General features: G+C 38.1%; 2 protein-coding genes across 2 annotated transcripts in view; one reads left to right on the top strand and one right to left on the bottom strand.

Moving 5' to 3' along the window:
- The window catches only part of LOC142340530 (prohibitin 1-like), a 103856-nt gene that overhangs the window by 43697 nt on the left and 32161 nt on the right, over window positions 1-27998 (top strand). The window lies entirely within an intron of this gene.
- LOC142340528 (short/branched chain specific acyl-CoA dehydrogenase, mitochondrial-like) lies at window positions 191-27807 on the bottom strand. The gene is made up of 6 exons (XM_075391093.1): window positions 27455-27807; window positions 6342-6627; window positions 4435-4615; window positions 2940-3137; window positions 2304-2438; window positions 191-747 (listed from the first exon to the last, which is right to left on the bottom strand). Exons 1-6 carry the CDS (start codon window positions 27777-27779, stop codon window positions 592-594), a joined length of 1281 nt encoding a protein of 426 aa, XP_075247208.1. The 5' UTR covers window positions 27780-27807; the 3' UTR covers window positions 191-591.

Genomic DNA, 27998 nt, shown 5'->3' with positions numbered 1-27998 from the left:
TCTCTTTGGAAAAGAATAATCTTAAATTTTTATCCACGTTACATGTGAATTTTAGAAGAGGAAAATATTTCAATCAGCATGTCATGTATCGTGGTCAGTATTTACTTAGGATTGATCGATAGGCAAATAATTGTCACAAAAGTTGTTTAAGTTAAATAAAAATTATCCTGAACTCTTTTCCAGCAAAACGTTGCAACTAATTCTAAATTAAGTAAATCTCGATTTGTCAACTTGTCGGAGCTTTGTCCTTACCAACTCGCAACTCAAATCTCTGCAACCAAAAATGAAACTGTGAGCGTACATCATATACACACATCAATAACCAATAAGATGAAGACTTTCCCATAACAGCTGCCTCCAGCTGATTAAAGGTAGTAGCTAAAGACCCCATCCCGCAAAAAAAGGTGTTTATATCCTAATTGGGATTAATTTCCTATTTTCTATAATTGGGGCGGCCATATTGGGAAAGACCAAACATGAATAGAATTCAAAAAAGAATTTCCCAAAACAATACACCTCGCTGTCACTACTATAGCTCATAATTATATTATTGCACATAGTTGTTCAATCATATCCTTCATCAACGTGGAACTACCACTTGTCCAAAAATTTGGCAATTGTGTTGAGTTGAATGTTTGAAGTTCCCTCATAAATAGCGCCTATCTTTGCATCTCTGTAAAATTTTTCGACAGCATAATCTCGTGTGATTCCAACACCACCCATCCACTCAATGCATTTGCTTGTTAGCTGAAACAGATGAATTTTATCTCTGAATGCGAGACGGACACAAAGAGCTGATTGTCGAACAAAAATTCTGCCTCAGATCACTTTGCGAGAATCAAAAGTCAGAAGATGTCAGATTCAGTGCGCGACAAGTTTATCAGAAGGCCAGATTTTCTTCTAATACATATTCACGACAATAAAACATACCCGGCAGATTGCCGGAAAATAGCCGCCGTTGATTCCAATAAGCATGATTGGGATTGAACGAATAGAATATATTGAAAAAAAAAGATTTTTGTACAAAAATATTTTTTAAGTCCGATTTATTTTGATGGCATTTCGTAGTTGAACATACTTCTGTTTCTTAAAGAGAGGCTACAGGGGCTACTATCAACACCAATAAGCATTAGAGGTGGTAACTAAGACTTATAGGAACGACGTTCAAATAGCGGGCATCTAAAATTGGGCTTTATGGGTTTATCCCTTTATGGGTTTCTATTTCTGACTTCAATTTTTTTATACCGACTCTGTTCATTTTGAATTGCTTTGCTTAGCAACTGATGTTCAAATTCACTTTTAGCAGAATGAGAGAAGAGAGAAACTAGCCTAGAGAAGTCAAAAAGATTTCACGCAAAATGTCGAAAAAGCGGCAAAATGGTAAAGCGAAAAAAAGTTCGACGAAGTAAAAAAACATAGCAGGACAAGTCCTGACGTACAATTCAAAGAAATTTCATTGACTAAACAAAAAAACTAGACCTAGAATGGAATATCAGTGAATTGAGAAAACTATTTAAAAAAATCAGATAAAAAAACAAACAAAAAAAACAAAAAATCAATGTCAAAATGCCGCATGTGAACAAAAAAAACTACTGTCGAGAAATTAAAATTTAATTCAAACAAAAAACTAGGCCTAGAAAGAGCTGTGAATGGATTGGGAAAACCATTTGGAAAAAATCCGATCCAAAAAATCGAAAAAACCGTAAAAATCAGAGTGAAATTGCCGCATGTGAACAAAAAATCACTACCGAGAAACCGAATTTTTGTTCAAACACCGTTTTCTCACTCTACTTTAAAATTAGAGCGAAAAAAATTCACGCCGCAAAACCACTCGCTTTTTCGCTCCACTTCCTGTTTCGGCGTGACCAAAGTCACTACTCCAATTTGACTTCAAAAATCATGAAAATGTGTGAACAGATCTTAAAAAAAAGACAGCGCCCCAATACAATTCAAATTCTTTGAATTGTAAAAAAATAGGAGCGCTATAATAGCCGGCTGAGAAGATGAGGGCGGCTATTAACAACCGACTAACGTCGGGCGAATTGCTCTCAAATGATCGGAGAGTGACTGGCTTCGGTAGTATCCAGCTGGGGCTTAGGGGTGCTATCAGTAGGAGACCGGGGGTCTCCGGTGAGTGTGTGTGTGTGTGTGTGTGTGTGGGGGGGGGGGGGGGGGGAGTGGTAGTTAGCTTTTCCGGTGAGTGAGTGTGTGTGTGTGTGTGTGGGGGGGGGAGGGAGTGGTAGTTAGCTTTTGAATTTCCTACTGATCGTGGAAACTTTTAGTATTATTTCACTAATTCACACCTGTCCTGCAACTTCAGATGAGTAATATTTAGCCATTGCTGCCTCCTTGACACAGTTATGACCTCCCTCGCGCAATCTGGCTGCATTGTATGTCAACAATTTGGCTGCTTCTAACTTGGTCGCCATTTCTGAAACCTGATCAACACGGGAAAATTGTGAAAAAAGAAAAATATGTACTTGTGATAATTGAGTGCAAATAAATTCAATCCATTCATTTAAACAAAAACTTAGTCCTGCAATGTAAAAATTTACCCAAATTCCCAAAAAATAATTTTATATCAGATGCATATTCCAACTATAATTAAGGATTTGTCTAAAAAATGATTTACTACAATCAGGACATTCTTTTAATACAATTGAACTGGTAGATTTAACACTGATATAAAAGTACTGAGATTGATTAATTTACCCTTTTTAAGTTGAAAAAAGTTCATAAAATAACTGATGCTAATAAGTAAATATTTGCTAAAGAACTATGTTTCTGCTTGCAACTAAGAATTTGAGAGAAGCTATTTTATAAGACTAAATTATTTTTTGAAAGTTGGATTCTAACGTGTATCTCATTTTTCAACATTTGATCATTGCTAAAGGCTCATTTATGAAAACTGGTTTTCAACTCAACCAAACACTACGGACCTGGTGCTGGATAGCTTGAAATTCCCATATAGACTGTCCAAACTGCTTCCTCTCATGCAAATAGGGAATCGTACAGTCCAAAGCTCCTCGGCAAAGACCAATCATCTGGGCTCCGATACCGATTCTGCCCTCGTTCAGGATCTCAATGCAGTATCGGTATCCTTGTCCAACCTCTCCCAAGACATTATCAGCTGATACCTGAACAGGATCGACATCACTTGATTTGAATTAACAATACTTTCATCTGATTCTGGTCAAGGTGTGCCACTCTCTGTATCTTAGTGAAATAATCTGCCAATAATTAAAATCAATCTGCCCCTGTAGCTAAAAAAAAACTACGACTATCGACGCGCGAATTGCTCTCGAACGACCGGCTAGCGGGTTACTTCGTCAGTAGCTAGCTACGATTTAGAGAGGCTAGCTTTAGCTTAATTGAAGGGGCGTGAGGTGCGGGCAGGAGGGGGAGGGGGGGGGGGGTGGATTGATGGGGGTGGGGGGTCTTTGGCTTCACGGGGCCGCGTCCTTACGGCCTGAACGATGTGCAGGGTTGGGGATGGGGGGGAGTGAAGTGAGAGGGGGGGGGGCTGATGTGGGAAAGAGGTGAAGTGGGGGGATCAAACTCTAAGAATCGCCCTTCACACAATGGGTCCACTCGTTGACAGAAGTAAACGCACAAAAAGCAATTTTACATGGTAAACTGCATGTATTTGAAGTGTACAATCAATTTTAGTCAACATAATATTGGTGTTTGCTTTTGATTTTTACATCAGTCGACGCTTACTCATCAGAAGTTTAATAGATCTACAGAAAACTGGCTAACTTCTATATGAATTTTTTCTGTAAGTAGGCCTGTAATTTTTTCTGAATTAAGATCTACTAAACTTCTGATGAATATGCGTCGACTAATAAAATCAAAAGCAACCACCAATATTATGTTGACCAAAATTGTCTTCCAATACAGGCACTTTACCATGTAAAATTTGATTATGTGCGTTGACTTCTGTCAACGAGTGTATACGCCTCCAAAACAGTATCTGTGAATCGCATACTTGGAGACTACTGAGCTGAAAGGCTCTAAGAGCACTTAATGTCCTCTGTGCGCTACCTGTTTATCATACTGTCTTCGAGGAGGAAAAGTCAAATGGGTCAGACGAAAAATATTTCAAGTGACCACAGGACTAATATACTTGCTACAATCTTTGAGAGAAATTAATTAAGTTATTGTTTCTGATGACGCCATTTCACGTGCTAATATGTGTTACTACTCGTCAATTGGCCAAAAAAGTCACGCCAGATTTCAAAGTATGAAGGGAAACCATTTCCGTTAGATACAATTGAATTAATTATTGATGTTAAAGTCACTGAAAAAGTAAAACCAGTGACCAAAAACGTATCAGATAAAAAAATTGCGCATATAGATTATTGACACCCAAACAACCTTTTTTCTGATTTTGAGCACTTAAAAAGTTGTTAAGGTACAGCAAACAAATCCTACCTTGACATTCTCAAGATGTAGAGGACAGGTTGAGGAAGCCCTGATGCACATTTTGTCCTCCTTCTTTCCTATTGTGAGTCCCGGAGTGTCACGTGGAACCAGGAATGTAGTGATACCTTTGTAGCCAAGAGAGGGATCCACATTGGCAAACACGACAAACAGGCCAGCTTGCTCTGAGTTACTGCAATAAATCAAAGCTGTTTCGGAAAAGTCCCACGAAAAACTCACCTTATTTCAGGTAGGAAAAAATCCCAAGTGTGGGTTTCCGCGCTGGTTTATATCCTATTAGAATCAGACTGGATTTGTCCCCGTGGTGGTTTCTTTCCAGACCCAAAGGAAACGCAGGGGATATCTATTTTGCACAAACACATCAAATTAAAGTGGGTTACATCAAATATCAAACCCACTAGACCTCAGTTTAAAAGCGCAAAGCCCATTTTTTTCGACAAAAACTCCTCCTTAAATTTAAGTTTTTTATGCTTTGTTCCCAAAGAAAACATCTCTGCAGTTACAGAACTCGGTTAAGTTGTTGAACTTTGTGGCGAAACCAGAATTTAAGTCCAACTTAAAACATCAACAGTCAAAAACAAAAACAAATCCTAAGGTGTACTTGAATGACAACAATTTCTTAAAAGTACAAATATCTGAAATTACAAAACCATGAGTTGATTATTATTTGGGGTTGAAAAACGTCAAAACAATCAATTAATGTCGGACGAATTGCTCTCGAACGATTGGCGAGGCAACCAATTTAGAAGGTGGCATAAGCTATAAAAACTTTCATGATGCAAAAACATCTTGACTATGGAGGGGTTCGCACCCGCGACCTCCCGGATGAGAGTTCTGGACACTTAGTGCTCAGCTACGCGGGTCATGAACTCTCTCATAATCGGTTTTACTTTAGCAACAGACTTCATTTCTGAATGCTCGCAACTAAAATTATTTTTAAAAAATCAAAAAATCGAGCGTCAAAAAATATAACCGACTTATGTCAGAGGAATTGCTCCAAAATGGCAGCCGAGGTAAAAAAAAAATATAGCAGGCTTAAACAGGCCCCCAAACTTCATTAGATGCCTACAAACAAGAAAACTAAATCTATTCACAATGCGTAGTGAAAACTCGACATTTCGCGCAATTTTTAACATGGCTTTATTAATAAAGATAATAAACTTCGAAATCGCCAAAAAAACATTGACCACATTTGGAGTGTTTATATAATACCTACAAAATATTAGCAGTTAAGCAAGCAAGCCATTTTTTTACAGGACCTCAAGTAAGCTAAAAAAAACTTCTGAGATAGCATTATTTTGAATTTTTTCCGGACTGCCGCCTCATTGCAAAGACTAACAATGTATTATTTCTTAAAAACTTTGCATGTCTTTCGTCTTGCTCTTACGTAGGCCTTATTTTATTTGATTGGTAAACTTCTACTGAAAACAAAATTTTCACGTTTCGACGAGTGCAAAATGCCGTCAAATAGCGGGCAATTTTTTAACGGCTCAAAAATTACCAGACTCAAAGAGAAATTGCATAAAAAATTGCTCCATACAGAAGTCATTACTTAGTGAAGATTATTCGACTAACGTCGGACGACTGGAGAGCGGTTGGCTTCATCAGTAGCTAGCTACGGTTAAGGGAGGCTACCTTGAGCTTAATTGAAGACGCGCTGGGTTTCGGCGAATTGCAACAGCTTCGGTGAATTGCCTACTGAGTCTAGTAAGCCGAAATGCTCTATAAGCCCTTAATGCCCTCTGGGCGATACCTGCTTATCCCGTTTTTAAAGACGAAAATTAAATTCTGTCAAGCGAAAAATCGCATTAAAAAGACCACATGACTAATATAATAGCAATTAAACATTGAGATCATTTCTCTTTAGGTTAAAACATTACAACTGACGAGGCATTTACCTTATCCATAGTTTTGTTCCGTTGATAATATAATTTCCATTCCCATCAGGTTTTGCAGTAGTCTTCATGGCAAAAGCATCACTTCCTGACGTAGCTTCAGAGAGGCAAAAAGATCCGACGGTATCTGAGGCTAATTTTGGTAACCAATACTTCTTTTGCTCGTCATTACCACGCTGCATAATAACTGTTGTGATGAGTGTGTTGTGAATATCGACCAAAATTGCAACAGAAGGATCTACCCTGGCTACTTCTTCAACTGCCAGAATAGATGCGAAAAAACTGGAACCTAAAACAAACAAAAACCTGAATAGTCGGAACGGTTGCTTTTACCCAACATAATATGACTATCTAAAATTGAAAGTCTCTCGCCTTATTCGCAAAAATTTAGCTCGCAATGGATAGCTCTAACTCTTATTAGGCTGCAGAAACCATTGTCAGTACATTAAAACGTATTAGTTTGAAAAACATTATGGAGACAAAAACCTTCACGGGGGGTCTTTGGGATTCTAGCTAAAGTTAGGGGGAACTTTTGTATTTCATAATTTTTATGTTGATCCCAAAAACATTTCGCCACAGAAATCATAAACAAGTTATACGGTTCAGCTAAAATGACAAGGGAGAAAAAGACATGCTTCGAACTTTGAAGGCTATAATTTAAAAGATTTCGCAATTATTATAATTAAAACTTTGTAGAGTTGCCTATCCAAATTTTAAAACACTCACGTGCACATTTTAAAACGCCGAAAGTCTGCGGTGCCAGAAGTTAAAATGCCAGAAGTTGCTACCTAGCCAGAAGTTGAATTTCGTTGACTTTCGTCATTTTAAAACGTGCGCGTTTCATGTTTTAAGCATGGTTAAGTGACTCTGGAGAAATCACATCGAAATTCTGACTTAATATCTCAAACCGCTTCGAGGTTCTCGATAAACGCCAGAAGTTCTCAGTGACTTGAAGCAGATTCACTTAACCATTACTCAGAATAGCACAAAACAAAGAGAAAACATAGTCCTATGGGAAAACATAGTCCAAGAAAACTTACTTCAGACGGAAGGCAAATTGAAGAAAAAGCAACTGGCACCAGATAAATTTCTGGGTATAATTAATTCAGCAAACCTGTACAAGGACCCTGAATATTTGAGTTGAAACATATTCGCTGACAGAATGACAAGTACGATCAATAAAAAATTGAAATGCACTTTTAATACTATGCGCTCTTTTTCGGCTGCGTGATAATATTTTTGCTCCCATTTAATCCCTTTCTGCCCCTTATTCTGCCTCGACCACTAAAAGTTAGAATATATGCTACATTCTTTTCTCTCAGAAAAGTTATCAAACATTTTGACATAATTTTACTTTTATGCAAATCATTGCGCCTACCCGTCTTGCAGCTTTCAACTTTGACTATTAAGTGGTCGAAAACTTGAAAACCTTGCGTCAAAAAGTGATTTATTTAGCTTTTTCGAATAAAAACAATAAAGCAAGGATGATCAACGGGGACATCAAGTTCCTCTTTTCAGATCACCCTCTCATTATTGTAGCACCAGACAATAATATACTTTGCAGAACACAAGACAGTAATACACATGACAGAACAAAAGACAAAATTAAGGAAGATCGATTATTTGGAGCGGTTGCCATAAACATATTCAACAAGATCAGAATTATTACAGATATAAGAATATTTCAGTTTGTGACAAATAGAAAGGTTGTTCCTAGTGACATTTTCTACATTATCAGGTAACACTCCCAATTATTCTAAGCTTATTATATAGAACAGAACCTCTAAATTGAAACTGAGTTTCTCTCAACTTTACTTTTTTTAACGGAATATTCAGCAAATTAAATGTACTATTTCGTATATTAACACCTTCATTTTGTTATCGAAACATATGGCTACAAAACTTAATACAATGATGTCCATTTAGAGATTTGAGAACAAACTTGAGCAATTTATATAAATGCAATTCGTAAACAGAGAGCATTGTATTGTTCATAAACAGGTCACTGCAACTGTCCCGCTTTTTTCGGAAGTGTATTATTTTAAAAATTTTCTTTTCTAATCGAAAAAAGGGAAAAGAGTGAAGAATAGCTGCAACATCCGTAGACAAGTATGCCATATTGAATTAATGAATTTACATTTGTATTGTAATAGTTTAATAATTTACTTCTGGGAACATAATGTCTGAGTTTCGAAATAATTCCACACTGCCTGCTAAGCTTTTTTACAACATGGGAAAAGTGAGTTTTAAAAGTTAGTTTTGAGTCCAAACGTAGACACCAAGATAGACATGTATTGTCAACTTTTACATATTGGTTATTTAAATCGAAGCGTGGGTTCAAATTATCCGTTTTAATGTTTAATTGAATGGTTTTTTTCAAGATTTAAAACAAGCATGTTTTCAGTTATCCATCAATCATGTTTTTAAGATCTGATGCTACGTCGTTAATAGAACAACCAATTGCTTCAATATTAATATCATCTGCGAACAAAAATAAGATTGAAGATTAAATTTTTCAAGATATAAACCGATGACAGTCAAACTGAAAAACTTACCTTATTAATCAAATGGCCCCAAAAACAAACTTTGCTCCTATATATAAAAACGTTGTAAAACATTTAAAATGACGTAAATTTCTTTGATGAACGAGCAAAATACATCCAAGTAAAACCTAAAAAAGAACACGTAATCATGACAAAATTGTGACATGAAATCTTTTATTTATCGCTTTTCCAGTCAGTATGAAGCAACTAAAAAATGTGTGCTAATTATAACGTCTTCAGGCTTAATATCTAACAGATTGAGAACAATGTTTAAAAGCTGAAACATTTTTTTCTGCTTGGGCCCCAGTTTCAAGCTGATTTCCAAATGGCTCCATATAAGGGCCATCACTACTTCTTGTCACTATAAATGATTCAACTGCTGAAGGGGTTTCCAGCTTCTATAGTTCTGGCTACGATTGTAATCTTTTGAGCATATGTTTGACAACTCTAAAAAACAATGTACACTCTTATTTTACTTGGGCTAATGAAAATTTGATGCTGTTTAATGTTTCTAAAACTGAATTTGTCTCGATTAGTAAAATCGTGGAGAATGAACTTTTCCAAATTATTGGAAGTGAACGGGTTAATTCAGTAAAGCCAGTTAAAATTTCAGGTATCTGAATCCACGAAAACCTTAAATGGAATCGATTTGTTCGTGTAATTCGTACAAAGAATTAAATTGGGACTTATTGCCTTTCTCCTCTGTACTTCAGTTTGGAGATCTTACAAGGTTAAAAAGAATTCTGAATGGCAAATAGACTTGAATGCTATTGCGTTAAGCGACGTTCAGTACAACACAATTTTACGCAGTTCGTCAAAACCTATCTTTGGCATAACATACCACAGAAGTCTGTTTCTGACAAACATTTTTTATAAAGCTGTCAAGCTGGTCAAATTCATCCAAACTCGCACAAACTTTGGAGATTTTTATGGATTCCAATAGTTCTGATTTCAAACTGGGGGCTCTTTTATTTTCTTTTGTCGAAGAAAAATATGACAACAATCATTTCAGTGTTTATTCTAAAATTTGTTTGATCTGTAACGCCTAAATGTTATATAGCACTACAACTAATAATAAAGAATGAAATTTAAATAATGCCAAAAAACATGCGTACAAGGAATTATAATTAAAAGTTTATTAAAAATTAAGCATTGGGAAAACTACTGATCAATTATCAGATCTCTAGGGTGTTTGTTAGGCCGCATATGCAATATGCAACAATTGTTGGTTCCTAAGAATGGAGATATGATTGAAAGGTACATATCTTTCAAACCTCAATTGGAACATGCGCGTCAACAACTAGACGTCATCAAAGAACTTATCAAGTTTTATGAGACATGGAATTGATCTTGGATGAAAGGCTCCCAATGGGGGAGATTTTAGAGATCACGAAACAACCCTTTCTGACACCCCAGCACGTGAAGTTGCGAACAATCTCTCTGAGCAAATTCCCTCTGTACACGAGCCAAAAATTTTTCGTCTTTGGAGTACCAAAAACGGGAAAAAAAACTAAATTCGATCAAAAGCAGCGAACGACATCTCCAAGCTACCTGGAAGTACATAACAGTTGCGAGAAAATTCCTCGGGAAAAATAAAAACTACAGTGGCGAGCTGAACCGAACTGGAAACTTGGAGTATCACGACAGCCTCACAAACAAGTGTTGTATCTGCAGAAATTGGCGATCGCCCATACAGAAGAAGTTATTTTTCGTTAGTTTTTCTGCCCCCCTTTTGAGTGCTCTTTTTCTAAGGTTTTAAGGACCATTCAAAATTTCCGTCCCCAATTGTCGTGCTGAACCCCATCAACCTACTTTGATGTTCCTTCCGGCACTTCAGAACAAACGAAACCCCGCTAAGTGTACCACAAGGATCCATATTGAATCTGAAAACCTTGTACAAGAAATTTAGTCAACCTGAACAAACAGTCATTATGAGAGAAGTAAAAAGGCGCGAAGCTGTCAGAAAAAAGGCGCAATGTTTTTCTGCTGCTTCTGTAGGAACACAAGGCACCTTACCACCGAAACTCAACTAAACACAAAAAGTATCCACGCCCTGAAAAAACTTTAAGCAAATCTATTAATTTTCAATGATTACAAACCTCGAAAATCTGAGTTCATCACAAACGCAAGACCAAGAATTGACTCAAAAATCGATAAGCAAATGAACAAACTTCAGGAATAAATTTAAGCATTAACCTCCAAAATGGAGAAATTCAATGAAATCATTACCAATGTTTTATCCGAGATCAATAGCATCAAAACAAATAAGACCATGAACTACAAAAAAGCAGATCGGGAGATCTCTCATTAAATAAATGTTAAGGACCGTTCTAAACCATGAGTCAGATAACATGAAAGATTCGCTCAGCCCCCGAAGGCTAAGGTTTATTAAAATCAGTATCAATTCTAACCTTTAACGATAGAAGTTTGCTTGATCTGATTCGCAGAATGCTTATTGCAAACTGTCTACAAATTGAAAACTACATAATCTGTTGAAATGAAGCATGGCTGACACACACCACTAACGTCTTAATTCCACCAAACTAACAAAACTATAGAACTGATAGACTAACTATGGACGCAAAACACGAGACCGAACTTATTAGACAAATGCTCCTCATCCTTGTTAGACAAATGCTCCAATACTTCTTGTCTCTATAAATGATTCAACTGCTGAAGGGGTTTCCAGCTTCTATAGTTCTGGCTACGATTGTAATCTTTTGAGCATATGTTTGACAACTCTAAAAAACAATGTACACTCTTATTTTACTTGGGCTAATGAAAATTTGATGCTGTTTAATGTTTCTAAAACTGAATTTGTCTCGATTAGTAAAATCGTGGAGAATGAACTTTTCCAAATTATTGGAAGTGAACGGGTTAATTCAGTAAAGCCAGTTAAAATTTCAGGTATCTGAATCCACGAAAACCTTAAATGGAATCGATTTGTTCGTGTAATTCGTACAAAGAATTAAATTGGGACTTATTGCCTTTCTCCTCTGTACTTCAGTTTGGAGATCTTACAAGGTTAAAAAGAATTCTGAATGGCAAATAGACTTGAATGCTATTGCGTTAAGCGACGTTCAGTACAACACAATTTTACGCAGTTCGTCAAAACCTATCTTTGGCATAACATACCACAGAAGTCTGTTTCTGACAAACATTTTTTATAAAGCTGTCAAGCTGGTCAAATTCATCCAAACTCGCACAAACTTTGGAGATTTTTATGGATTCCAATAGTTCTGATTTCAAACTGGGGGCTCTTTTATTTTCTTTTGTCGAAGAAAAATATGACAACAATCATTTCAGTGTTTATTCTAAAATTTGTTTGATCTGTAACGCCTAAATGTTATATAGCACTACAACTAATAATAAAGAATGAAATTTAAATAATGCCAAAAAACATGCGTACAAGGAATTATAATTAAAAGTTTATTAAAAATTAAGCATTGGGAAAACTACTGATCAATTATCAGATCTCTAGGGTGTTTGTTAGGCCGCATATGCAATATGCAACAATTGTTGGTTCCTAAGAATGGAGATATGATTGAAAGGTACATATCTTTCAAACCTCAATTGGAACATGCGCGTCAACAACTAGACGTCATCAAAGAACTTATCAAGTTTTATGAGACATGGAATTGATCTTGGATGAAAGGCTCCCAATGGGGGAGATTTTAGAGATCACGAAACAACCCTTTCTGACACCCCAGCACGTGAAGTTGCGAACAATCTCTCTGAGCAAATTCCCTCTGTACACGAGCCAAAAATTTTTCGTCTTTGGAGTACCAAAAACGGGAAAAAACTAAATTCGATCAAAAGCAGCGAACGACATCTCCAAGCTACCTGGAAGTACATAACAGTTGCGAGAAAATTCCTCGGGAAAAATAAAAACTACAGTGGCGAGCTGAACCGAACTGGAAACTTGGAGTATCACGACAGCCTCACAAACAAGTGTTGTATCTGCAGAAATTGGCGATCGCCCATACAGAAGAAGTTATTTTTCGTTAGTTTTTCTGCCCCCCTTTTGAGTGCTCTATTTCTAAGGTTTTAAGGACCATTCAAAATTTCCGTCCCCAATTGTCGTGCTGAACCCCATCAACCTACTTTGATGTTCCTTCCGGCACTTCAGAACAAACGAAACCCCGCTAAGTGTACCACAAGGATCCATATTGAATCTGAAAACCTTGTACAAGAAATTTAGTCAACCTGAACAAACAGTCATTATGAGAGAAGTAAAAAGGCGCGAAGCTGTCAGAAAAAAGGCGCAATGTTTTTCTGCTGCTTCTGTAGGAACACAAGGCACCTTACCACCGAAACTCAACTAAACACAAAAAGTATCCACGCCCTGAAAAAACTTTAAGCAAATCTATTAATTTTCAATGATTACAAACCTCGAAAATCTGAGTTCATCACAAACGCAAGACCAAGAATTGACTCAAAAATCGATAAGCAAATGAACAAACTTCAGGAATAAATTTAAGCATTAACCTCCAAAATGGAGAAATTCAATGAAATCATTACCAATGTTTTATCCGAGATCAATAGCATCAAAACAAATAAGACCATGAACTACAAAAAAGCAGATCGGGAGAGATCTCTCATTAAATAAATGTTAAGGACCGTTCTAAACCATGAGTCAGATAACATGAAAGATTCGCTCAGCCCCCGAAGGCTAAGGTTTATTAAAATCAGTATCAATTCTAACCTTTAACGTTAGAAGTTTGCTTGATCTGATTCGCAGAATGCTCATTGCAAACTGTCTACAAATTGAAAACTACATAATCTGTTGAAATGAAGCATGGCTGACACACACCACTAACGTCTTAATTCCACCAAACTAACAAAATTATAGAACTGATAGACTAACTATGGACGCAAAACACGAGACCGAACTTATTAGACAAATGCTCCTCATCCTAGACCTTATCAGTGCGAAATGAGCAAATTACTACAGCTATTTGAAAAACTTCACCTCCGCTTGCAGAAACTGAATTCAGTTCTAAGCGAGAACAATCAAAATATAAAAACTTGAAAAGCACTCTGATAAAAGTATTATATAGGACATCACCGACAATGAGAAAACGGTCTTTGAGGGTTGAAAATTCCGGAGAATTTAAAGATATCCGAAAGGTATCCGCAAAAATCACAATTCCACAACTTTTAAAACTTGATGACACTGAAGCTTTTTCCAACCGTTTAAGGATCACTCAAAACTTCATCCCGTGCCCAGTTGTCGTGCTGAACCCCAACAGGCTACCTTGAGGTTCTTTCCGGCAATTCGACACCGACAAACCCGCGCTAAGTATGCCACAAGGATCCATATTGAATCTGAAAACCCTGTACAAGAACATTGACCTGGACAAACAGTCATTACGAAACAAAAAAAGCACGAAGCTATCAGAAAAAAAAGGCGCAATGTTGATCTCCTGTTTCCGTAAGAACAAAAGACACCTTACCACCGAAACTCAACTAAACACAAAAAGTATCCACGCCCTGAAAAAACTTTAAGCAAATCTATTAATTTTCAATGATTACAAACCTCGAAAATCTGAGTTCATCACAAACGCAAGACCAAGAATTGACTCAAAAATCGATAAGCAAATGAACAAACTTCAGGAATAAATTTAAGCATTAACCTCCAAAATGGAGAAATTCAATGAAATCATTACCAATGTTTTATCCGAGATCAATAGCATCAAAACAAATAAGACCATGAACTACAAAAAAGCAGATCGGGAGATCTCTCATTAAATAAATGTTAAGGACCGTTCTAAACCATGAGTCAGATAACATGAAAGATTCGCTCAGCCCCCGAAGGCTAAGGTTTATTAAAATCAGTATCAATTCTAACCTTTAACGATAGAAGTTTGCTTGATCTGATTTGCAGAATGCTCATTGCAAACTGTCTACAAATTTAAAACTACCTAATCAGTTGAAATGAAGCATGGCGGACACACACCACTAACGTCTTAATTCTACCAAACTAACAAAATTATAAAACTGATAGACTAACTGTGGACGCAAAACACGAGACCGAACTTATTAGACAAATGCTCATCATCCTAGACCTTATAAGTGCGAAATGAGCAAATTATTACAGCTATTTAAAAACTTCACCTCCGCTTGCAGAAACTGAATTAAGTTGTAAGCAAGAACAATCAAAATATAAAAACTGGAAAAGCACTCTGATAAAAGTATTATAGAGGACATCACCGACTATGAGAAAACGGTTTTTGATAGTTGAAAATTCCGGAGAAATTAAAAATATCCGAAAGGTATCCGCAAAAATCACAATTCCACAACTTTTAAAACTTGATGACACTGAAGCTTTTTCTAACCGTTTAAGGATCACTCAAAACTTCATCCCGTGACCAGTTGTCGTGCTGAACCCCAACAAGCTACCTTGAGGTTCTTTCCGGCAATTGGACACCGACAAACCCGCGCTAAGTATGCCACAAGGATCCATATTGAATCTGAACACCCTGTACAAGAACGTTGACCTGAACAAACAGTCATTACGAAACAAAAAAAGCACGAAGCTATCAGAAAAGGCCCAATGTTTTCCTCCTGTTTCCGTAAGAACAAAATACACCTTACCACCGAAACTCAACTAAACACAAAAAGTATCCACGCCCTGAAAAAACTTTAAGCAAATCTATTAATTTTCAATGATTACAAACCTCGAAAATCTGAGTTCATCACAAACGCAAGACCAAGAATTGACTCAAAAATCGATAAGCAAATGAACAAACTTCAGGAATAAATTTAAGCATTAACCTCCAAAATGGAGAAATTCAATGAAATCATTACCAATGTTTTATCCGAGATCAATAGCATCAAAACAAATAAGACCATGAACTACAAAAAGCAGATCGGGAGATCTCTCATTAAATAAATGTTAAGGACCGTTCTAAACCATGAGTCAGATAACATGAAAGATTCGCTCAGCCCCCGAAGGCTAAGGTTTATTAAAATCAGTATCAATTCTAACCTTTAACGATAGAAGTTTGCTTGATCTGATTCGCAGAATGCTTATTGCAAACTGTCTACAAATTGAAAACTACATAATCTGTTGAAATGAAGCATGGCTGACACACACCACTAACGTCTTAATTCCAACAAACTAACAAAATTATAGAACTGATAGACTAACTATGGACGCAAAATACGAGACCGAACTTATTAGACAAATGCTCCTCATCCTAGACCTTATCAGTGCGAAATGAGCAAATTACTAAAGCTATTTGAAAAACTTCACCTCCGCTTGCAGAAACTGAATTCAGTTCTAAGCGAGAACAATCAAAATATAAAAACTGGAAAAGCACTCTGATAAAAGTATTATAGAGGACATCACCGACAATGAGAAAACGGTCTTTGAGGGTTGAAAATTCCGGAGAATTTAAAGATATCCGAAAGGTATCCGCAAAAATCACAATTCCACAACTTTTAAAACTTGATGACACTGAAGCTTTATCTAACCGTTTAAGGATCACTCTAAACCTCATTCCGTGCCCAGTTGTAGTGCTGAACCCCAACGGGCTACCTTGAGGTTCTTTCCGGCAATTCAACAGCGACAAAGCCCCACTAAGTGTGCCACAAGGATCCATATTGAAACTGAAAACCCTGTACAAGAACGTTGACCTGAACAAACTCAACTAAACACAAAAAGTATCCACGCTCTGAACACACTTGAAGCAAATCTATTAATTTTCAATGATCACAAACCTCGAAAATCTGAGTTCATCACAAACGCAAGCCAAAGAATTGACTCAAAAATCGATAATCAAATGAACAAACTTCAGGAATAAATATAAGCATTAACCTCCAAAATGGAGAAATTCAATGAAATCATTACCAATGTTTTATCCGAGACCATGTACTACAAAAAAGCTCTAGGGAAAGTCCTTCGAAGAAAAAATTACTACTAAAGCGCCGCCTCTGGGCATAGTGGTCAGAGGAATCTTCAAAACCTATCATCCCCTGAAAAAGGCATTCTAGATGACCTGGCCAGAAGGCCAACTGCTAACCTTCCTGATTATCTCTGATTAAAAACTAAATGAAATTAGCCACTTGCGACAATCCAACCCTGATAAAGCATCACCAGGGACTTTGCTGATCAACAATGAGAGCCCAATCAGAGGCGACCTACTCCTTAAGTTTGCACATCAGCTCAAAAAATACGATGAGTACCCACAACCGATCTACATCAGTGTCGCACTACCAAGAGCAGATAAGAAAGAATGCCTGAAAAGAAGAAAACTTAGTGACAAAAGATCAGGAGGTATCTCCAGTTAAATAAGGGCGAAGACCAATCCAAACCAAGATTCAGACAACGTCAGAGATTTGCTCAGCCCTAAAGGCTATGATTGAATAAATTCAAGAATCAATCCTAACGTTAGAAGTTTACTTGAACTAAACCGCAGAATGGTCTTTGCAAACTGCCTAAGAACTGAAAACTACACAATCTGTTGAAATGAATCATGGGTGACAAACGACATCTCTAACACAGTCTCAATTCTACCCAACTAACGCATTTACAGAACCCATAATCTATGACCGCAAAACAAGAAACGGAGGACCACTAATAGCTGTCGGAAACGACTTCATGAACATATTAGACCTGACATTGATCCCTTGGACTGTGTAAGAATCAAAATTGACTTTGCACAGGATTTCATTTAATTTGTCACCTGTCTAAGGCTCCGCACCCTAGTCTATTCCTTATCAGTGCGAAAAGAGCAAATAACTACAGCTACAAGGAAAAAATTCACCTAGCAGAAACTGAATTAAGTTGCGAACGAGAAAAATCAAAATAGAAAAAACTTGTAAAGCGCACTAATAAAGTATTCAGATAGACCTCACCGACAATGAGAAAACGGTCTTTGAGGGTTGAAAATCCCACATAATTCAAAAACACCCTAAATGTATCCGCAAAATTCCAACAAATCCACAATTTTTAAAACTTGATGACACTTAAGCTTTTTCTAACGGTTTAAGGATCACTCAAAGCTTCATCCGGTGCCTCGTCGTCGTGAATGTGTCGTCGTAAAAAAAACTGTCCCAGAAATAGAAAATAGACACAGTTGACGTGAAATAGCAAATAGACACAGTAGTGAAATAGAAAAAACTGGGAGAGCACACTGGTTAAGTATTAAGGTAGACCTCGCCGACAATGAGAAAACGGTCTTTGAGGATTGAAAATTGCAGAATTCAAACACCCGAAATGTATCCGCAAAATTCACATAATTCTACAACTTTAAAAACTTGATGACACTGAAGCTTTTTGTAACGGTTTAAGGATCACTCAAAACTTCATCCGGTTCCCAGTCGTCGTGCTGAACCCCATCAACCTATCTTAATGTTGTTTCCGGCACTTCAGAACCGACAAAACCCCGCTAAATGTACCACAAGGATCCATATTGAATCTTATACATGAAAATCCTGTACATGAAAGTTAACCAAGCTGAACAAACAGTCATTACGAAAGAAAAAGCGCGAAGCTATCAGAAAAAAATGCGCAATGCTTTCCCGCTGCTGTGTGCAAGAACACAAGGCACTTTACCACCGAAACTTAACTGGCCGCAAAAAATATCGATGCCCTGAAAAAACTTGAAGCAAATCTATTAATTTTCAATGAGTACAAACCTCGAAAATCTGAGTTCATCGCAAACGCAAGCCTAAAAATTGACTCAAAGATTGATAAACAAATAAACATACTTCAGGAATAAATTTAAGCATTAACCTCCCATATGGAGAAATCCAATGAAATCATTACCAATGTTTTATCCGAGACCATGTACTACAAAAAAGCTCTAGGGAAAGTCCTTCGAAGAAAAAATTACTACTAAAGCGCCGCCTCTAGGCGTAGTGGTCAGAGGAATCTTCAAAACCTGATCATCCCCTGAAAAACGCATTGTAGGTGACCTGGCCAAAAGGCAAACTGCTAACCTTCCCGATCATCCCTGATTAAAAACTAAATAAAATTACCCCCTTGCAACAATCCAACCCTGATAAAGCTGCACCAGGGACTGTACTGATCAACAACGAGAGCCCAATTAGAGGAGACCTCCTCCTTAATTCAGCACACGCTCAAAAAATACGATGAGTACCCACAGCAGAACTACATCAGTGTCGAACTACCAAGAGCAGATACGAAAGAATGCCTGAAACGAAGAAAACTTATTGACGAAAGCTCAGGAGATATCTCTAGTTAAATAAAGGCAAGGACCGTTCTATAACAAGATTCAGACAAAATTCGCTCAGCCTTGAAGACTGTGATTAAATAAATTCAGAAACAATCCTAACGTTAGAGGTATATTTGATCTAAACCACGGAATGCTCTTTGCAAACTGCCTACAACCTGAAAACTACATATTCTGTTGAAATGAATCATGGGTGACAAACATCACTAACACAGCCGTAGATCCCTTGGACTGTGTAAGGTTCAAAATTGATTTTGCACTGGATCCCATTTAATTTGTCACATGTATAATGCTCCGCATCCAAATCCACCTTATCAGTGCGAAATGAGCAAATTACTACAGCTATTAGGAAAAAATTCACCACTTAGCAGAAACTAAATTAAGTTAAGAACAAGAACAATCAAAATAAAAAAAAACTGGGAAAGCACACTGATAAAGTATTAAGGTAGACATCGCCAACAATGAGAAAACGGTCTTTAAGGATTGAAAATTGCAGAACTGAAACACCCGAAATGTATCCGCAAAATTCACATAATTCTAAACTTTAAAAACTTGATGACACTGAAGCTTTTTTTAACGGTTTAAGGATCACTCAAAACTTCATCCGGTGCCCAGTCGTCGTGCTGAACACCATCAACCTATCTTAATGTTGTTTCCGGCACTTCAGAACCAACAAAACCCCGCTAATTGTACCACAAGGATCCATATTGAATCTGAAAACCCTGTACCAGAAAGTTATTCAACCTGAACAAAGTCATTATGAGAGAAGGAAAAGGCGCGAAGCTGTCAGAAAAAAAGTCGCAATGTTTTCCTGCTGCTTCTGTAAGAACACAACGCACCTTACCACCGAAACTTAACTAGACGCAAAAAGCATCGATGCCCTGAATAAACTTGAAGCAAATCTATCAATTGTCAATGAGTAAAAAACTCAAAAATCTGAGTTCATCGCAAACGCAAGCTCAAAAATTGACTCAAAGAATGATAATCAAATGAACAAACTTCAGGAACAAAACGGGGCATTAACCTCCAAAATGGAGAAATCCAGTGAAATCAGTACCAATGTTCAATCCGAGATCAATAGCATCAAAACAAATAAGACCATGAACTACAAAAAAAGCTCTAGTGTCTTTCTTGGATAAGAAATTACTACTACCCAAACGACACATCTGGGCATAGTGGTCGGAGGAATCTTCAAAACCTATCATCCCCTGAAAAAGGCATTCTAGATGACCTGGCCAGAAGGCCAACTGCTAACCTTCCTGATTATCCCTGATAAAAAACTAAAATTACTCACTTGCGACAATTCTACCCTGATAAAGCATCACCAGGGACTTTGCTGATCAACAACGAGAGCCCAATCAGAGGCGACCGCCTCCTTAAGTGTGCACATAAGCTCAAAAACTACAATCAGTACCCACAACACATTTACATCAGTGTCGAACTACCAAGAGAAGATACGAAAAAACAAGAGTGCCTGAAAAGAAGAAAACTTATTGACGACAGATCGGGAGAGATCTCCTCCCGTTAAATAAGGGTTAAGAACCGTTCTATACCAAGAGTCAGATAACACGAAAGATTCGCTCAGCCCCGAAGGCTGAGGGTAACTAAACTCAGTATCAATTCTAACCTTTAACGTTAGAAGTATACTTGATGTAATTCGCAGAACGATCATTGCAAACTGTCTACAACCTGAAAACAAGATCCTATAACCTGATCTGTTGAAATGATGCATGGCTGACACAGGACATCACAAACGTCTTAATTCTATCAAACTACCAAATTTATAAATCTGATAGACTAACTATGGACGCAAAGCAAGAGAACGAACATATTAGACAAATGCTCCTCATCCTAGTCCTTATCAGTGCGAAATGAGCAAATTACTACACTTATTTGAAAAACTCCTCCACTTGCAGAAACTGAATTAAGTTGTGAGCGAGAACAATCAAAATAAAAAAAACTGGAAAAGCACACTGATATAAGTATTAAAGAGGACCTCACCGACTATGAGAAAACGGTCTTTGAGGGTTGAAAATTCAGCAGAATTAAAAAAACACCCGAAATGTATCCGCAAAATTCCCACAATCCCACAACTTTTAAGACTTAATGACGCAACAGTGAAGCAACAGAAGCCGTTGCGAATACTGAATTAAAAAAAAATTATAAGAATTCTTGGAGAGCGAAATCCAATCAACTACTTCGAGACCTGGGAACACATCGATAACCTACTTAGTGCACTGGACACAAGCCAATCTTCCGGCAATGACAGAATTGGAAAACTTATAGAAATGTCACAGAACGCAAGGAAAATCGTTATCACTGCTCTTTCGAACCTGCTTCAACCAAGGCCAGTACCCTAAGCAAGGGAAACTAAGCCAAGTACCGCTAATCTTTAAAGATGGCAACAAGACTGATGCGCCTTGTTACAGGTCAATTAGCTTTCACGCTTGTTCCTCTAAATTAATTGAGAAGCTCATTTTTGGTCAGCTGTATGCCTTTGTCAAGAGTAAGCTCTACGAAAATCAATTTGGATTCCGCAAAAATTACTCTGCAACACTTCAACTACTAATGTTTGCTGACAAGATATACTCCTATAACGATGATGAGCGAAGTTGCGGCTTTATAGCTTAATTTCGCAAAACAATTCGATACGGCACAAGGCACACTAATAAAGATAGATTTTTTTGGCATTGGTGAAAATATAAGGCAAAGAAAACAAATAGTTAGAGTAAATTGAGGCCTCTCCACTCCAAGAGAAGTCACCGGGTGAGTGCCTCAGTGCTTCATCTTAGCGCTTCTGCTTTTTATCGTTATAAAAGATTTGTAAGAGACATTAACCCCAAACACGGACAGTTATATGACTATGCTGATGAAATTCGATTTTTCACACGAAGCCAAGATGAAATCAATTTTCAAGTCAAAATTTCGAACACTGGATGAAGCAAACAGAATGCAATACAACAGAACGAAATTCCTACTGCTTAACATCAAGGGGGTAACCGATCATCTTTGATCGTTTTATTTGATCATCTTTGACATCCACAGAGTCACAAACAGACCTTGGCTTGATAGTGCACAAACGTCGCCTGGAATGACAACTGTTAGTCGCGGACCCCGAAAGCCATAGGCGCCTTCTTTCAGCTGAAACCTAATTTAAGCATATCGTGCAGTAGATACACCAAACTAAATGCATACATTAGTTATGTTGTTGAGCATATACTCACGAAGGCCTCGCAAGCGTGGAAGACTATTCGTAAACACAAGACCGCAGTTGAGCGTTTGCAAAAAAAGGCCTCCAAATTGATACTTGGCTGCTCCATGCACTACAAAGAAAGACTCAAAACTCCCAGGGTGTTACCTTTGTGTCTATAAATCCAGATGCACATCTTGTATTTGTTAGCTTTGCAAAACGGAAAGTATGATTTAGACTTGGACTCCATACTAATAATCAAAACCTGTAACGCGACCAGACAATGCAACAGAGGTGAACCCAACATATCGAAAACTCGATTGACTAAAACATTAGACGACTTTTTCTTCCGAACAAATTTACTGTTTAACGTCCTACTGAAGGTGTAAAAACATTACATAAATGAGTTAAATGAATGCACTATAACAAAAATCTTCTGGAATTTCTTCGAAAATAACTTCTCAGACGAAGACAGATGCACGTGGAGAGTGGCCTGCAGATGTGGGAACTGTTATCCGATCTCAAAGCTCAGAATCGACTAAAGCCAAACTGGAAAGTGACTCTAAAGGGGTGCAACAAACTGGGCGTAATTCCTTAAATCCATCACTACTTCTACTACTACTACTACTTAGACACAAGATACCTGTGCTAGGATTACTACTAGGGAGCCCTATCATAGTCCTCTTGTTAAAATACAGAGCCCTCAGATAGTGTATTTCAAATTCAAAATAACTTAAAACTACCGCGGAGTCGTAAATAAGGTAAAAGTACCACGATAAACGTCAGTATCTCAGGAGTACAACCCTTGTCGGGTTTGCCGTAAAAATAACGGGAATATCAAGTCGTTTGGAGTTTTAGTGAGAACGGGCTCATACCGTAAAAACAATTATTTTTTGTAATCGGGCTGTTCGGCCATTTCTTGACGTTAGAGAATGAAATTCAGGGCTATTTTAGATCTCCTTGCAAATGGATCAGTTCTTTTTACTGGGGGAGCTTTAGTTATGTCTACAGTTTAGATTTTGCTGTAATAGCAAGTATAGCAGGAGCCTCCCTACTAATTCGGTGCATTAGATTACTTGTATTTCAGATCATTGTTTTATGGATACTCCGAATTTGAACTCTCTGTTAACTCCAGAACCTTCCATACAGAGTATCAATGCGAACCAGCACGATTACGCGGTCCCCGGACCGAGTTCTGTTCAGCCAAAAGTGAGTAGGAGTTCTTCAGATCGCAGGAGAAAGAGGCCCCCCTCAACACCGAAGGAGGAACGTAAGCGTTCGATAAGGCCAAGGTTGAGCGCTACAGTAGATGGGTATAAGGATTCTCAACTTGATTCCCAGGTTTCTGCGCATAGGACGCCATATGGAAGACTTCTGCATAGTGAGTATTTTACCTTAAGGAGCACGGATCCTTCTGATAGGCTATATAGTTTACTTAACCACTGAATTTACATTTTAGCGGACGAGATCTCTGAGGATTCAGAGTTCGAGATGATTCAGCCTCTCGACTCCCCGCCTGTGACGAAGGTGCCAATCAAAAAGCGATGTTTTGTTTGTGGCAAGAAAAATATGAAAATGTCCCAGCATTACCGAAAGGAGCACAGGTATATCGGACCCTATGAGAGCCTATCCCTATCTCCAGGATTGTGGCCGCCACTATCACAGGTCAGCAACGTCGAAAGACCGGTGTTCGACTGCACGTTGTGTCTTCGACGGTTTGTGAATGCAAGCGACAACAAGAAAAAAGCGGATGCAAAGAACAGGTCATTAAATATCAGCGGGGTCCGTGATCACCTGGACAATGATATTCGCAGAATCTTCTGCCCTAAAGATCCAAGAGAAATGCCAGACTTTGTACAGGACATAATTGCAACATTAGGGGAGCCCAAGACTAATGCAGGCGTTTTGATAGAGTATTTCATGAGGGACCAGAAGAAGCGAGCTGCTCAGAAGAACAATAGCACGGAGGCGGTTGATAAAAGAGTCACAAAGACCTTTCAACTACATCTGAACAGGCTATGGGTGACTACAGCTGGGATGATGCGCTATCAGGAGGCCTCAAAACTGTTCGACGAAATTAAGGAAAAAGGCGAGTACAAGGCAAGCAGCATGGTGCTTTTCATCGTTGTGGTGAGGAGATTCCTCAGATATGTCAAATGTAACCAGAAAAGGCTAAAAATTCCGTATGATGATTGGGATGATACCCTAAAAGAACTCTCCTCAGATTATAGAGTTCAAATGAAAAAAGATATGTTACTGCTGAGACGGAAAAAAGATAAGGAGACGCCTACTCTTGCGGAATGCACCAAAGTTGTCCACATTGTCAAGGATACGCTTAATAGCCCAACTGCCTGTAATTATTCTTATAACTTGCTAAAAGGCCTTACTTTCTTTTACTTTCAAGTAAACGCAGGCACGAGGCCCAGTCCTATCCAGAATCTGAAGTTCGAGAACTACGCACGACTGAGGAGAGGGGAGCCCGTTCATAGTGTTGAGCACAAAACTGGCTCTAATTATGCTGTCACCTACAAACTGAAGTTCAAGTGCCTTACTTCGACCGAATGTATGCAGCCTTCCGCAGAGAGACGGGAGAGGAGCCAATGTGGCTCTTTCCTACGTTGAAAAATGGCACGGAACGATGTATGTTTCGATTTGTAAACGATGCTTTGAATGAGGTAGTACCGGGCTCTATGCTCACTAAGAAATTCACGCCCACGGCGATCAGAAGAGTCATAGCTAACGAGCTATACAAGCGATCTAATAAAGATACGGAGCCGGAGACTTACCAGAAGCATGTCGAACAAACCACGACATGAAGACAGAAGAGGCCAGTTATTTGCTGACCAAAGTTTCGGACGGCAGCATCACAGATGTGTATGCTAGACTCTTCAACTTACCAACTGACCCGATTGTCGAAATCCCAACGGACATGACGCCCGAACAGTTCGACAAAGCCAATTGCAGTACGATATACTTCAATACCGAGCTCAAGGGTCCAATCTTCCCTCACTTGCACGGAATTGAAGAAGTGAGCGTCGAGCCTTGTGATATAGTAGGTACTAGTCAGGACCAGTTAGATCAAGAGATAGATGCGCAGTTCCAGATAGAAGAAGAGGCTAATGCCCAGTTGTATGACGATGACAGTTATGATGAGAGTACAGATGAGGGTAGTGAGGAGGATACTGATAACGTAGAAACTGACCCAGAACTCGATGAAAATGTTTCCACTATTAGTTGCCGTAAGGATAAGAGCATTGTGCCAGCTAGCAGGAGGCCCGAATTTGTGCGCAGTTTGCAAAAGTTTAGTGGAAAGGGCAAATGGAAGCCCTAGAAGAAGTCTCTCTGCACATTGTTTGCTCAAGTGGAAGTGACTCCCAGTAAAGCGGAAATTAGCGAGATAATCAAGGGGAAATTAGGCAGACCCCCGTCCAAACAAACTCTAGTCAAGATATACGATAAACTAAAAGCCCAAGTCAATAGGCTTGCGGAGTAATGATGGGAAACTGATGATAAACTTTTGTTGAGCACGGAAACTTTTGCTACACTATTGACTTGAAACTTTGATTATTTTACTTTGGGTAAGATTGAATTACTTTGTTTGATTATACATTGATTATTGTCCCTGTAAATAGATCTTATGTATGTTGTTATATTGGCTACCTTGTAGCACCTTGCTTTACAATTTTTGATGATGTTTGTTCGGTTACATATACCAGTTATCTGCGGTTTCCCCCGCTTACTTTTGGTTAAAAATCAAGATGATAGAGTGTAGGCTCATTGAATAGTATTGCAATTGAATTGTTGAGCCCGAACAATGTTTTCAACTAGAGGAAAGTAAGAATTTTTACTGGAAACAGAAAATTTTTTAAAAATTTATGTCCAGATCCTAAAAAGTGACTATCAGATGACTACACGTTCACTTTTTTTCGAAATTTTGTTCACCGACCTCCAAGGTATAGATCAAAAGTAAATTAGTTCTTTTATAGTAAATCTAAAGTAAATTATTGAATTACAATATACTATTACTTCTCTACGAACCCAAGAAATTTCAGAAGTCAAACTGAAGTGGTGAAAAAGGGTGGGGGGGGGGGGGGGGGTGGTATAACTTATATTATCCTAGCAAAGGGCTCCTAGATAAATTGGACTCCGCTGATACGTAGGTACCACAAATAGTGGAGACAAGGTAATAGTTGCTATACTAGAAATGTATATCTCGTCTAAATAGATCACTAAGCAATAAAAACCGTCAAAATTTCTAAATTTTTTTACTCCATAACGTATTCATTCTATCAGAAGGCTCGCTTTATCCTTTCCACTACCATTTTTTTTTGCTAGAAAAGCGTTGTTTTTAATCCCCTGAGCCGTTCTTGGGCTCACGTAGGCCCAGAATAACTTTGAATGAGCCTCTAAAACCCATTATTTATTGAGATATCGGCATTCAAAGATTTTTTAGCACAGGGGTCCACGCATTATAGAGGACTATCATCTGAGTCCGCTCTACGGCAAATTTAGACGCCACTACAAACCCAGTCGTTTGTGTTTTTAAAAACATTTTTAGTAATTTTATTGTCGTTTTGGGTTCACACTGAGCCGCTCTATCTTCCTGATTCAGTATTTCTGGTTCATCTTCACCACAAAAAAATGAAGCATAGGAGCCAGCTGCTAATACTAACAGAAGTCCCCTGAGAGCCCTCCGCTAAAAGAGCCCTCTGCTCCTACTAGCAGATTGCTCCACATTCTAATACTACTTAAATCTAGTTTCACACGAGTTCAGAACGCAGCTGAGAAAGACCAGTTATACTCAAGGAATAGTTCCAACTGCATTAGGTTACAAGACTATTTTATAGAAGGGGTTTCAATTAGCCAACTCAAGTTGAGATTGGACAGAATATGGGACAACAAAATTTCAAATTTGAGTGTTTAGCAAACACGTTCAGTATAACTGCGGTGAAGGAATTAACCTCCAATGTGAGCTGCGGGAAGAGGACGAATGCTACCCCCAAAGAGTATCGTGTGGCACTTTAAAAGAAACTTTGGGCGTCAAACTTTGGAACGACTTTGGGAGTCAAAAAAGCAAAAAAATCTTGTGAGTGTCTTATAAAACGTATGTAAGGGTCATTTACCTACAGCTACAAAAATCACACAAACACGCTTCATTAGTTTTAAAAAGCAAACATGTACCTACTCCTCCATATTCTGTTGGAATCTCGATTCCCATGAAGCCATTGGAGAACAGTTCGTCTATTAATGTCTGGTCCGTTTGCCCATTTACATCCATGTCTTTCACCAGAGGTTGCATTCTCTCATTGGCAAACTTTTCAACTGCAAGCTGGATTGATTTTTCATCTTCAGTGAAGTGAGTAACTGGTTTAGGTGCATGCTCTGATATTAATGAGCTGTAGCCATCGTTCAGAACAGACGTCGATGAGAACTTTCTACGCGTACAATTGGAGAGATTTAATGTACAGCAACGAGACGCGCGTCGCAACACATTTGAACAGTTCATGACAAAACTAAAAAATCACAATCAAATTAAGTGCTGTGTATTTAGACTTTATATCCACCAAAATTCGAAATTGACTGACGCTAAAATGATGTCTCCGAGTTGGCAAAGTACTTTCCTAGGAAGGGATTATCGTTAATTTACTTACTTCTATTTATCAGAAACAAATGTTTTCATTCTTACCAGAGAAAGACGGGCTGATTTTTCACGGCAAGTTTAAAA

The sequence above is a fragment of the Convolutriloba macropyga genome, chromosome 6 (genome assembly GCF_964194025.1).
Source record: "Convolutriloba macropyga chromosome 6, txConMacr16.3, whole genome shotgun sequence".
NCBI classification, from domain to species: domain Eukaryota; kingdom Metazoa; phylum Xenacoelomorpha; order Acoela; family Convolutidae; genus Convolutriloba; species Convolutriloba macropyga.
Note: the sequence above shows the minus strand (reverse complement) of the source record. Positions and strands in the feature narration are given on the sequence as shown.

Coding starts and splice junctions, on each gene's coding strand:
- LOC142340528 (XM_075391093.1), bottom strand. CDS start 27,779: ATGAACTGTTCAAATGTGTTGCGACGCGCGTCTCGTTGCTGTACATTA. Junction 2,439..2,939: donor TTCAAGCTATCCAGCACCAG/GTCCGTAGTGTT, acceptor CGTGTTGATCAG/GTTTCAGAAATGGCGACCAA. Junction 748..2,303: donor CATCTGAAGTTGCAGGACAG/GTGTGAATTAGT, acceptor CATCTGTTTCAG/CTAACAAGCAAATGCATTGA.